This window comes from Salvelinus alpinus, chromosome 14 (genome assembly GCF_045679555.1).
Source record: "Salvelinus alpinus chromosome 14, SLU_Salpinus.1, whole genome shotgun sequence".
Classification (NCBI taxonomy): domain Eukaryota; kingdom Metazoa; phylum Chordata; class Actinopteri; order Salmoniformes; family Salmonidae; genus Salvelinus; species Salvelinus alpinus.
This window is the reverse complement of record NC_092099.1, coordinates 43,357,669-43,371,191: the sequence shown is the minus strand read 5'-3', so window position 1 is coordinate 43,371,191 and position 13,523 is coordinate 43,357,669. Positions and strand designations below refer to the sequence as shown.

The window sequence follows — 13,523 nt, the reverse complement described above, 5'->3', positions numbered from 1 at the left end:
GGTTGTCTAGGTCTCAGTAAGGAACTCCCCTCACCTGGTTGTCTCTAGGTCTCAGTAAGGAACTCCCCTCACCTGGTTGTCTAGGTCTCAGTAAGGAACTCCCCTCACCTGGTTGTCTAGGTCTCAGTAAGGAACTCCCCTCACCTGGTTGTCTAGGTCTCAGTAAGGAATTCCCCCTAACCTGGTTGTCTAGGTCTCAGTAAGGAACTATCCTCACCTGGTTGTCTAGGTCTCAGTAAGGAATTCCCCCTCACCTGGTTGTCTAGGTCTCAGTAAGGAATTCCCCATCACCTGGTTGTCTAGGTCTCAGTAAGGAACTCCCCTCACCTGGTTGTCTAGGTCTCAGTAAGGAACTCCCCTCACCTGGTTGTCTAGGTCTCAGTAAGGAACTCCCCTCACCTGGTTGTCTAGGTCTCAGTAAGGAACTCCCCTCACCTGGTTGTCTAGGTCTCAGTATGGAACTCCCCTCACCTGGTTGTCTCTAGGTCTCAGTAAGGAACTCCCCTCACCTGGTTGTCTAGGTCTCAGTAAGGAACTACCCTCACCTGGTTGTCTAGGTCTCAGTAAGGAACTCCCCTCACCTGGTTGTCTAGGTCTCAGTAAGGAATTCCCCCTCACCTGGTTGTCTAGGTCTCAGTAAGGAATTCCCCATCACCTGGTTGTCTAGGTCTTATTTGAAAGGAAAAACCAAACACCAGCTGACTCTAGGCACTCCGTGGAATGAGATTGACACCTCTGCTGTAGGCCTTGCTTATAGTGAGTGATGCTGAGCAATACACTTGTTTTATTGTCCTGTGTGCATGTGTTCATGGAATGTGTTGAGCACTCTAATACCCTTTACACAGTGCTGAGCTGAGCCAAGGCGAGCTGTACTATGTTGGCCTGGCGTAGCCCGTAATTCCTCTTAATCATACTGGAGAGGACAATGTGAAAGAAAATAGCTGTGACAGGACAGTAGGGTTCTGGTCGGCATGACGCCTACGTTTACAACTTCACTGCTTTGCTTGCTGTTTACTAAACCCTACAAGGGAGGGTCTTGCGTAATCGAGTATTCAAACTTTAACCAGAGATATTCTAAGCTATTTATTAGAATGTGCTTTGTTTCCTGCCCAATTTGTGGCTGCCCAGTTTTTATTTTTTATTTTAATTAATGCTTTCTTAAAGACGATGCTCATTTGCTTTGACTCTAGTGTTCCATTTGTACATGTGCATTCGCGGGGCACAACAAAAAAGAACCCAAGCCAAGCATCACACAGTTCTTATCCTTAAATGTCCTTTCCCCTCCATGTCTCACTCCTATCGCTCCCTTTATACACACATGCCCAATGTGCACACACAAGCTCCCGTAGGCCTACAGAAATAAATGCCTATAAAAACACATCTACCTGATGTTATACACAAACTACATTCCCTTGTCAAATTCTGACAGTTTTATCACAAATTGTAAAAAGATAGGTGGGTCAGACCCACCTTCACCTCCAGAACAGACTGAATTCTTCAGGGCATGGATTCTACAAGTTGTCGAAAACATTTGTTGCTCAGTTGGTATCAAGGGACCTAACGTGGGCCAGGAAAATATTCCTCACACCATAACACCGCCCCCACCACCAGCCTGTACCGTTGACACCAGACAGGATGGGGCCATGGACTCATGCTGCTTACGCCAAATCATGACTCTGCCATCAGCATGACGCAACAGGAACTGGGGTTCGTCAGACCAGGCTGATGTTTTTCCACTCCTCAGTTGTCCAGTGTTGGTGATGACGTCCCCACTGGAGCCTCTTCTTCTTGTTTCTAGCTGACAGGAACCCGGTGTGGTCGTCTGCCCACTGGAGCCTCTTCTTCTTGTTTCTAGCTGACAGGAACCCGGTGTGGTCGTCTGCCCACTGGAGCCTCTTCTTCTTGTTTCTAGCTGACAGGAACCCGGTGTGGTCGTCTGCCCACTGGAGCCTCTTCTTCTTGTTTCTAGCTGACAGGAACCCGGTGTGGTCGTCTGCCCACTGGAGCCTCTTCTTCTTGTTTCTAGCTGACAGGAACCCGGTGTGGTCGTCTGCCCACTGGAGCCTCTTCTTCTTGTTTCTAGCTGACAGGAACCCGGTGTGGTCGTCTGCCCACTGGAGCCTCTTCTTCTTGTTTCTAGCTGACAGGAACCCGGTGTGGTCGTCTGCCCACTGGAGCTTCTTCTTCTTGTTTCTAGCTGACAGGAACCCGGTGTGGTCGTCTGCCCACTGGAGCCTCTTCTTCTTGTTTCTAGCTGACAGGAACCCGGTGTGGTCGTCTGCCCACTGGAGCCTCTTCTTCTTGTTTCTAGCTGACAGGAACCCGGTGTGGTCGTCTGCCCACTGGAGCCTCGTCTTCTTGTTTCTAGCTGATAGTGTGGTCGTCTGCTGCAGTATCCCGTCGGTGACAAGAACAGATGAGTTGTGTGGTCCGAGATGCCGTTCTGCACACCACTGTTGTACTGCGCCGTTATTGGCCTGTTTGTGGCCGGCCTGTTAGCTTGAACCATTCTAGCCGTTCACCTTTGACCTCTTTCATCAACAAGCTGTTTTTGTCCACAGGACTGCCGCTGACTAGATGTTTTTTTGTTTGTCGCATCATTCTCTGTAAACCCTAGAGTTTACAGCACTATTCTCTGTAAACCCTAGAGTTTACAGCACTATTCTCTGTAAACCCTAGAGTTTACAGCACTATTCTCTGTAAACCCTAGAGTTTACAGCACTATTCTCTGTAAACCCTAGAGTTTACAGCACTATTCTCTGTAAACCCTAGAGTTTACAGCACTATTCTCTGTAAACCCTAGAGTTTACAGCACTATTCTCTGTAAACCCTAGAGTTTACAGCACTATTCTCTGTAAACCCTAGAGTTTACAGCACTATTCTCTGTAAACCCTAGAGTTTACAGCACTATTCTCTGTAAACCCTAGAGTTTACAGCACTATTCTCTGTAAACCCTAGAGTTTACAGCACTATTCTCTGTAAACCCTAGAGTTTACAGCACTATTCTCTGTAAACCCTAGAGTTTACAGCCCTATTCTCTGTAAACCCTAGAGTTTACAGCACTATTCTCTGTAAACCCTAGAGTTTACAGCACTATTCTCTGTAAACCCTAGAGTTTACAGCCCTATTCTCTGTAAACCCTAGAGTTTACAGCACTATTCTCTGTAAACCCTAGAGTTTACAGCACTATTCTCTGTAAACCCTAGAGTTTACAGCACTATTCTCTGTAAACCCTAGAGTTTACAGCACTATTCTCTGTAAACCCTCGAGTTTACAGCACTATTCTCTGTAAACCCTAGAGTTTACAGCACTATTCTCTGTAAACCCTAGAGTTTACAGCACTATTCTCTGTAAACCCTAGAGTTTACAGCACTATTCTCTGTAAACCCTAGAGTTTACAGCACTATTCTCTGTAAACCCTAGAGTTTACAGCCCTATTCTCTGTAAACCCTAGAGTTTACAGCACTATTCTCTGTAAACCCTAGAGTTTACAGCACTATTCTCTGTAAACCCTAGAGTTTACAGCCCTATTCTCTGTAAACCCTAGAGTTTACAGCACTATTCTCTGTAAACCCTAGAGTTTACAGCCCTATTCTCTGTAAACCCTAGAGTTTACAGCACTATTCTCTGTAAACCCTAGAGTTTACAGCCCTATTCTCTGTAAACCCTAGAGTTTACAGCACTATTCTCTGTAAACCCTAGAGTTTACAGCACTATTCTCTGTAAACCCTAGAGTTTACAGCACTATTCTCTGTAAACCCTAGAGTTTACAGCACTATTCTCTGTAAACCCTAGAGTTTACAGCACTATTCTCTGTAAACCCTAGAGTTTACAGCACTATTCTCTGTAAACCCTAGAGTTTACAGCACTATTCTCTGTAAACCCTAGAGTTTACAGCACTATTCTCTGTAAACCCTAGAGTTTACAGCACTATTCTCTGTAAACCCTAGAGTTTACAGCACTATTCTCTGTAAACCCTAGAGTTTACAGCACTATTCTCTGTAAACCCTAGAGTTTACAGCACTATTCTCTGTAAACCCTAGAGTTTACAGCCCTATTCTCTGTAAACCCTAGAGTTTACAGCACTATTCTCTGTAAACCCTAGAGTTTACAGCACTATTCTCTGTAAACCCTAGAGTTTACAGCACTATTCTCTGTAAACCCTAGAGTTTACAGCACTATTCTCTGTAAACCCTAGAGTTTACAGCACTATTCTCTGTAAACCCTAGAGTTTACAGCACTATTCTCTGTAAACCCTAGAGTTTACAGCACTATTCTCTGTAAACCCTAGAGTTTACAGCACTATTCTCTGTAAACCCTAGAGTTTACAGCACTATTTTCTGTAAACCCTAGAGTTTACAGCACTATTCTCTGTAAACCCTAGAGTTTACAGCACTATTCTCTGTAAACCCTAGAGTTTACAGCACTATTCTCTGTAAACCCTAGAGTTTACAGCACTATTCTCTGTAAACCCTAGAGTTTACAGCACTATTCTCTGTAAACCCTAGAGTTTACAGCACTATTCTCTGTAAACCCTAGAGTTTACAGCACTATTCTCTGTAAACCCTAGAGTTTACAGCACTATTCTCTGTAAACCCTAGAGTTTACAGCACTATTCTCTGTAAACCCTAGAGTTTACAGCACTATTCTCTGTAAACCCTAGAGTTTACAGCACTATTCTCTGTAAACCCTAGAGTTTACAGCACTATTCTCTGTAAACCCTAGAGTTTACAGCACTATTCTCTGTAAACCCTAGAGTTTACAGCACTATTCTCTGTAAACCCTAGAGTTTACAGCACTATTCTCTGTAAACCCTAGAGTTTACAGCACTATTCTCTGTAAACCCTAGAGTTTACAGCACTATTCTCTGTAAACCCTAGAGTTTACAGCACTATTCTCTGTAAACCCTAGAGTTCACAGCACTATTCTCTGTAAACCCTAGAGTTCACAGCACTATTCTCTGTAAACCCTAGAGTTTACAGCACTATTCTCTGTAAACCCTAGAGTTTACAGCACTATTCTCTGTAAACCCTAGAGTTTACAGCACTATTCTCTGTAAACCCTAGAGTTTACAGCACTATTCTCTGTAAACCCTAGAGTTTACAGCACTATTCTCTGTAAACCCTAGAGTTTACAGCACTATTCTCTGTAAACCCTAGAGTTTACAGCACTATTCTCTGTAAACCCTAGAGTTTACAGCACTATTCTCTGTAAACCCTAGAGTTTACAGCACTATTCTCTGTAAACCCTAGAGTTTACAGCACTATTCTCTGTAAACCCTAGAGTTTACAGCACTATTCTCTGTAAACCCTAGAGTTTACAGCACTATTCTCTGTAAACCCTAGAGTTTACAGCACTATTCTCTGTAAACCCTAGAGTTTACAGCACTATTCTCTGTAAACCCTAGAGTTTACAGCACTATTCTCTGTAAACCCTAGAGTTTACAGCACTATTCTCTGTAAACCCTAGAGTTTACAGCACTATTCTCTGTAAACCCTAGAGTTTACAGCACTATTCTCTGTAAACCCTAGAGTTTACAGCACTATTCTCTGTAAACCCTAGAGTTTACAGCACTATTCTCTGTAAACCCTAGAGTTTACAGCACTATTCTCTGTAAACCCTAGAGTTTACAGCACTATTCTCTGTAAACCCTAGAGTTTACAGCACTATTCTCTGTAAACCCTAGAGTTTACAGCACTATTCTCTGTAAACCCTAGAGTTTACAGCACTATTCTCTGTAAACCCTAGAGTTTACAGCACTATTCTCTGTAAACCCTAGAGTTTACAGCACTATTCTCTGTAAACCCTAGAGTTTACAGCACTATTCTCTGTAAACCCTAGAGTTTACAGCACTATTCTCTGTAAACCCTAGAGTTTACAGCACTATTCTCTGTAAACCCTAGAGTTTACAGCACTATTCTCTGTAAACCCTAGAGTTTACAGCACTATTCTCTGTAAACCCTAGAGTTTACAGCACTATTCTCTGTAAACCCTAGAGTTTACAGCACTATTCTCTGTAAACCCTAGAGTTTACAGCACTATTCTCTGTAAACCCTAGAGTTTACAGCACTATTCTCTGTAAACCCTAGAGTTTACAGCACTATTCTCTGTAAACCCTAGAGTTTACAGCACTATTCTCTGTAAACCCTAGAGTTTACAGCACTATTCTCTGTAAACCCTAGAGTTTACAGCACTATTCTCTGTAAACCCTAGAGTTTACAGCACTATTCTCTGTAAACCCTAGAGTTTACAGCACTATTCTCTGTAAACCCTAGAGTTTACAGCACTATTCTCTGTAAACCCTAGAGTTTACAGCACTATTCTCTGTAAACCCTAGAGTTTACAGCCCTATTCTCTGTAAACCCTAGAGTTTACAGCACTATTCTCTGTAAACCCTAGAGTTTACAGCCCTATTCTCTGTAAACCCTAGAGTTTACAGCACTATTCTCTGTAAACCCTAGAGTTTACAGCCCTATTCTCTGTAAACCCTAGAGTTTACAGCACTATTCTCTGTAAACCCTAGAGTTTACAGCCCTATTCTCTGTAAACCCTAGAGTTTACAGCACTATTCTCTGTAAACCCTAGAGTTTACAGCCCTATTCTCTGTAAACCCTAGAGTTTACAGCACTATTCTCTGTAAACCCTAGAGTTTACAGCACTATTCTCTGTAAACCCTAGAGTTTACAGCACTATTCTCTGTCCCTCAAGAGGCTGGCCATTTCTGAGATACTGGATCCGGCATGACTGGCACCGACGATTATACCTTGCTAAAAGTTGCTTAGGTCACCTTGTTTTTCCCATTCTAACGTTCAATCAAAACAGTAACTGAATGCCTTAATGCCTGCCTGCCTGGTTTATATAGCAAGCCACGGTCACGTGATTCACTGTCGGAAGAACAGGCAGAATAAACAAAATTTAAAATCTGTATATAAAAATAAATTATTTTTGGTTTGTAACCCTGAAGAAATTGTCTTTCAACTCGCCAAATTGAGATCCGTTTCAAATTATCACTCTGGGAATAACTGTTCCAGATACGAGATGGGAAAAAATATTGTTCTATTTTATTTTGTTATATTACATCATGGTTTTTTTTACATATAAAATACGTCTGTCTTGACTGTGATAAGGGCTCAGGAAATAAGTGTGTCTTGTCTGCTAAATTAACACAACAAGGGTATGCCTTTGCACAGCCATAGGCTTTTACAAGCAAGCGCCTCTGCTGAGGTTACTGCCTTTGTAGAAGATTGTGTTCCATGATACAATATAACCAGTTGATATTAGTGTGTTCCATGATATAATATAACCAGTTGATATTAGTGTGTTCCACGATACAATATAACCAGTTGATATTAGTGTGTTCCATGATATAATATAACCAGGTGATATTAGTGTGTTCCATGATATAATATAACCAGTTGATATTAGATTGTGTTCCATGATATAATATAACCAGGTGATATTAGTGTGTTCCATGATATAATATAACCAGGTGATATTAGTGTGTTCCATGATATAATATAACCAGGTGATATTAGTGTGTTCCATGATATAATATAACCAGTTGATATTAGTGTGTTCCATGATATAATATAACCAGTTGATATTAGTGTGTTCCATGATATAATATAACCAGGTGATATTAGATTGTGTTCCATGATATAATATAACCAGTTGATATTAGTGTGTTCCATGATATAATATAACCAGTTGATATTAGTATGTTCCATGATATAATATAACCAGTTGATATTAGTGTGTTCCATGATATAATATAACCAGTTGATATTAGATTGTGTTCCATGATATAATATAACCAGTTGATATTAGTGTGTTCCATGATATAATATAACCAGTTGATATTAGTGTGTTCCATGATATAATATAACCAGTTGATATTAGTGTGTTCCATGATATAATATAACCAGTTGATATTAGTGTGTTCCATGATATAATATAACCAGTTGATATTAGTGTGTTCCATGATATAATATAACCAGTTGATATTAGTGTGTTCCATGATATAATATAACCAGTTGATATTAGATTGTGTTCCATGATATTGTTGACTTTGTTCTTACTAAATCCTCTCTCCTTGCTCTGCAGGAGGACTCTGAGTTCCGGGACAAGATCACTCCCATCTCTGTGTTCATGGAGTTCAGTCTGGACTACCAGCAGGCTGCAGATAAGACCGGCCTCCTGCCTATCCTGGAGCAGACTACCCCCACCAACATCTCCAAACAAGTACACATATGTCTTTAACTAAGTCTACATCCCAAATGGCTCCCTATTCCCTATATAGTGCACAGGATTCTGGTCGAAACTAGTGTGCCATATAGGGAGTAGGGAGCCATTTGGGAAGGACAGTAACTGTTGTGATCAGGTATAGAGTAACACATAGTGAGTAGGAGAGGTGGGTCACATGGTTAGTAGGAGAGGTGGGTCACATGGTTAGTAGGAGAGATGGGTCACATGGTTAGTAGGAGAGGTGGGTCACATGGTTAGTAGGAGAGGTGGGTCACATGGTTAGCAGGAGAGGTGGGTCACATGGTTAGTAGGAGAGGTTGGTCACATGGTTAGCAGGAGAGGTGGGTCACATGGTTAGCAGGAGAGGTGGGTCACATGGTTAGTAGGAGAGGTTGGTCACACGGTTAGTAGGAGGGTGGGTCACATGGTTAGTAGGAGAGGTGGGTCACATGGTTAGTAGGAGAGGTGGGTCACATGGTTAGTAGGAGAGGTTGGTCACATGGTTAGTAGGAGAGGTTGGTCACATGGTTAGTAGGAGAGGTGGGTCACATGGTTAGTAGGAGAGGTGGGTCACACGGTTAGTAGGAGAGGTGGGTCACACGGTTAGTAGGAGAGGTGGGTCACATGGTTAGTAGGAGAGGGGTCACATGGTTAGTAGGAGAGGTGGGTCACATGGTTAGTAGGAGAGGTGGGTCACATGGTTAGTAGGAGAGGTGGGTCACATGGTTAGTAGGAGAGGTGGGTCACATGGTTAGTAGGAGAGGTGGGTCACATGGTTAGTAGGAGAGGTGGGTCACATGGTTAGTAGGAGAGGTGGGTCACATGGTTAGTAGGAGAGGTGGGTCACATGGTTAGTAGGAGAGGTGGGTCACATGGTTAGTAGGAGAGGTTGGTCAAATGGTTAGCAGGAGAGGTGGGTCACATGGTTAGCAGGAGAGGTGGGTCACATGGTTAGTAGGAGAGGTTGGTCACACGGTTAGTAGGAGGGTGGGTCACATGGTTAGTAGGAGAGGTGGGTCACATGGTTAGTAGGAGAGGTGGGTCACATGGTTAGTAGGAGGAGAGATGGGTCACATGGTTAGTAGGAGAGGTGGGTCACATGGTTAGTAGGAGAGGTGGGTCACATGGTTAGTAGGAGAGGTGGGTCACATGGTTAGTAGGAGAGGTGGGTCACATGGTTAGTAGGAGAGGTGGGTCACATGGTTAGTAGGAGAGGTGGGTCACATGGTTAGTAGGAGAGGTGGGTCACATGGTTAGCAGGAGAGGTGGGTCACATGGTTAGCAGGAGAGGTGGGTCACATGGTTAGTAGGAGAGGTTGGTCAAATGGTTAGCAGGAGAGGTGGGTCACATGGTTAGCAGGAGAGGTGGGTCACATGGTTAGTAGGAGAGGTTGGTCACACGGTTAGTAGGAGGGTGGGTCACATGGTTAGTAGGAGAGGTGGGTCACATGGTTAGTAGGAGAGGTGGGTCACATGGTTAGTAGGAGGAGAGGTGGGTCACATGGTTAGTAGGAGAGGTGGGTCACATGGTTAGTAGGAGAGGTGGGTCACATGGTTAGTAGGAGAGGTGGGTCACATGGTTAGTAGGAGAGGTGGGTCACATGGTTAGTAGGAGAGTTGGGTCACATGGTTAGTAGGAGAGGTGGGTCACATTGGTATTAGGAGAGGTGGGTCACATGGTTAGTAGGAGAGGTGGGTCACATGGTTAGTAGGAGAGGTGGGTCACATGGTTAGTAGGAGAGGTGGGTCACATGGTTAGTAGGAGAGGTGGGTCACATGGGTAGTAGGAGAGGTGGGTCACATGGTTAGTAGGAGAGGTGGGTCACATGGTTAGTAGGAGAGGTGGGTCACATGGTTAGTAGGAGAGGTGGGTCACATGGTTAGTAGGAGGAGAGGTGGGTCACATGGTTATCAGGAGAGGTGGGTCACATGGTTAGCAGGAGAGGTGGGTCACGTGGTTATCAGGAGAGGTGGGTCACATGGTTAGTAGGAGAGGTGGGTCACATGGGTAGTAGGAGAGGTGGGTCACATGGGTAGTAGGAGAGGTGGGTCACATGGTTAGTAGGAGAGGTGGGTCACATGGTTAGTAGGAGAGGTGGGTCACATGGTTAGCAGGAGAGGTGGGTCACATGGTTAGTAGGAGAGGTGGGTCACATGGTTAGTAGGAGAGGTGGGTCACATGGTTAGTAGGAGAGGTGGGTCACATGGTTAGCAGGAGAGGTGGGTCACATGGTTAGCAGGAGAGGTGGGTCACGTGGTTAGCAGGAGAGATGGGTCACGTGGTTAGCAGGAGAGGTGGGTCACGTGGTTAGCAGGAGAGGTGGGTCACGTGGTTAGCAGGAGAGGTGGGTCACATGGTTAGTAGGAGAGGTGGGTCACATGGGTAGTAGGAGAGGTGGGTCACATGGTTAGTAGGAGAGGTGGGTCACATGGTTAGTAGGAGAGGTGGGTCACATGGTTAGCAGGAGAGGTGGGTCACATGGTTAGCAGGAGAGGTGGGTCACGTGGTTAGCAGGAGAGGTGGGTCACGTGGTTAGCAGGAGAGGTGGGTCACGTGGTTAGCAGGAGAGGTGGGTCACGTGGTTAGTAGGAGAGGTGGGTCACATGGTTAGTAGGAGAGGTGGGTCACATGGTTAGCAGGAGAGGTGGGTCACATGGTTAGTAGGAGAGGTGGGTCACATGGTTAGTAGGAGAGGTGGGTCACATGGTTAGTAGGAGAGGTGGGTCACATGGTTAGCAGGAGAGGTGGGTCACATGGTTAGCAGGAGAGGTGGGTCACATGGTTAGCAGGAGAGGTGGGTCACGTGGTTAGCAGGAGAGGTGGGTCACGTGGTTAGCAGGAGAGGTGGGTCACGTGGTTAGTAGGAGAGGTGGGTCACATGGTTAGCAGGAGAGGTGGGTCACGTGGTTAGCAGGAGAGGTGGGTCACATGGTTAGTAGGAGAGGTGGGTCACCTGGTTAGTAGGAGAGGTGGGTCACGTGGTTAGTAGGAGAGGTGGGTCACATGGTTAGTAGGAGAGGTGGGTCACATGGTTAGTAGGAGAGGTGGGTCACATGGTTAGTAGGAGAGGTGGGTCACGTGGTTAGTAGGAGAGGTGGGTCACGTGGTTAGTAGGAGAGGTGGGTCACATGGTTAGTAGGAGAGGTGGGTCACATGGTTAGTAGGAGAGGTGGGTCACGTGGTTAGTAGGAGAGGTGGGTCACGTGGTTAGTAGGAGAGGTGGGTCACATGGTTAGTAGGAGAGGTGGGTCACATGGTTAGTAGGAGAGGTGGGTCACATGGTTAGTAGGAGAGGTGGGTCACATGGTTAGTAGGAGAGGTGGGACACGTTTGTTGGGTAAACAAACTGTCTGCTTGTGACAATGTTTTTCAGGCCCATGTCCTACTGGACTGTGGAGATGACAACATCTGCAAGCCAGACCTCAAGCTGTCTGTAGTGAGGTGAGTGCTCCGTCACTTGTTAAGTTACCTCTTCTTCCAGGATCTCATGCCTCATTCATTCATTCCTATCACAGCTAGCCAAGTCGAGCTGTTTTTTGTCTGGTAGTTGTCTGGTAGTTGTTGAAATCATGTTGGAAAAGGACAAAGCACAGTAAGGTTGTGGTTGACCATCTAGTGTGAATCAGGCATCAGTGAGATGGTCCTAACTTTTCCATTAAGGTTTTCTTTCTACTACCAGTGACCAGAGGAGATTGTCCTGACTGAGTAACGTTACAAAATCCCAGAAATCTTCCCAGGGTTTTCTGAAATCCTAATTGGAGGATTCCCGTAATCAGGCGATCATAACCAGGGAGGCAATCCTCTAACCACGATTTCTGACAAACCTAGGAATTTTGGCATAGCAAAATTATGGAAACTTTCCCGTAGTCTTAACTCCATTCTGTCAATCTGATCTCTGACCTCCCCAGTGACCAGAAGCAGATCATTCTGTTAATCTGATCTCTGATCTCCCCAGTGACCAGAAGGAGATCAGTCTGTTAATCTGATCTCTGATCTCCCCAGTGACCAGAAGGAGATCAGTCTGTTAATCTGATCTCTGATCTCCCCAGTGACCAGAAGGAGATCTACATAGGAGATGATAACCCCTTGACCCTGGAGGTGACAGCGGAGAACAGAGGAGAGGGGGCGTACGAGGCAGAGCTACATGTCTTCCTTCCTCCCCAGGCTGACTTCACTGGGGTCGTACGCAACAGTGAGGTAAAATACAATAGAGGCCAGTGAAGACGACTAGACTGGTCTCGGGCACCAGATGTGATCGTACTTCGTAACTCTCTTGCGTTTTGTTTTTAAACCAAAGTACTGTCCAGCCAGCGATCTCAGTTGATTGGTGTTTATTCTGACGATAGACACAAGGAAGCAGAATAGATGTGCAGGACAACAGTATATATTGATGGCTGTAGATTCGTGATACGTCTTTTAGCAGGGAAATAACTGTGAATTAGCAAGGGGGAGCTAATGCGACCATTACAATTAGAGCATGCTAGCTAACTCGTTCTCTTACAGCGATAACATACTATTAGAGAATGCTAGCTAACTCGTTCTCTTACAGCGATAACATACTATTAGAGCATATTAGCTAACTCGTTCTCTTACAGCGATAACATACTATTAGAGCATGCTAGCTAACTCGTTCTCTTACAGCGATAACATACTATTAGAGCATGCTAGCTAACTCGTTCTCTTACAGCGATAACGGACAAAAGCACATTCCCGGATGCTCTTAATATCTAACAGGCACTGTACACATACTGTGTCTATCGGAATATATAAACATGGAATAGATTTTTCTGCAGTGTCAGGTGGAAACTTAACCAACCAGCTTTCATCAACTTCACTCAGTGTAAATTACACATTAGAAACACCTTCCTAATACTGAGTAGCATACCCTTTTGCCCTCAGAACAGCCTCAATTCGTCGGGTCCATGGACTCTACAAGGTGTCGAAAGCATTCCACAGGGATGCTGGCCCATGTTGACTCCAATGCTTCCCACAGTTGTGTCAAGATGTCTGGATGTCCTTTGGGTGGTGAACCATTCTTGATACACACACAGGAAACTGTTGAGCATGGAAAAACCCAGCAACGTTGCCGTTCTTGACCCACACAAACCGGTGTGCCTGGCACCTACTACCACACCCCGTTCAACGGCACTGAAATATTTTGTTTCAAGGCTTAAAAATAATGATTTAACACGTCTCCTCCCCTTCTATTATACACTGATTGAAGTGGATTTAACAATTGACATCAATAAGGGATCATAGCTTTAACCTGGATTCACCT

At 44.7% G+C, this 13,523-nt stretch overlaps 1 protein-coding gene across 1 annotated transcript in view; it reads left to right on the top strand.

Annotated features, from left to right (window-relative positions):
* LOC139538933 (integrin alpha-V-like) overlaps positions 1–13,523 on the top strand; it is an 85,044-nt gene that overhangs the window by 53,538 nt on the left and 17,983 nt on the right. Inside the window, exons 18-20 of the mRNA XM_071341518.1 lie at positions 8,104–8,241; positions 11,619–11,686; positions 12,295–12,442. Of these exons, the coding sequence (XP_071197619.1) occupies positions 8,104–8,241; positions 11,619–11,686; positions 12,295–12,442 (354 nt within the window). The remainder of the gene's footprint in view (positions 1–8,103; positions 8,242–11,618; positions 11,687–12,294; positions 12,443–13,523) is intronic.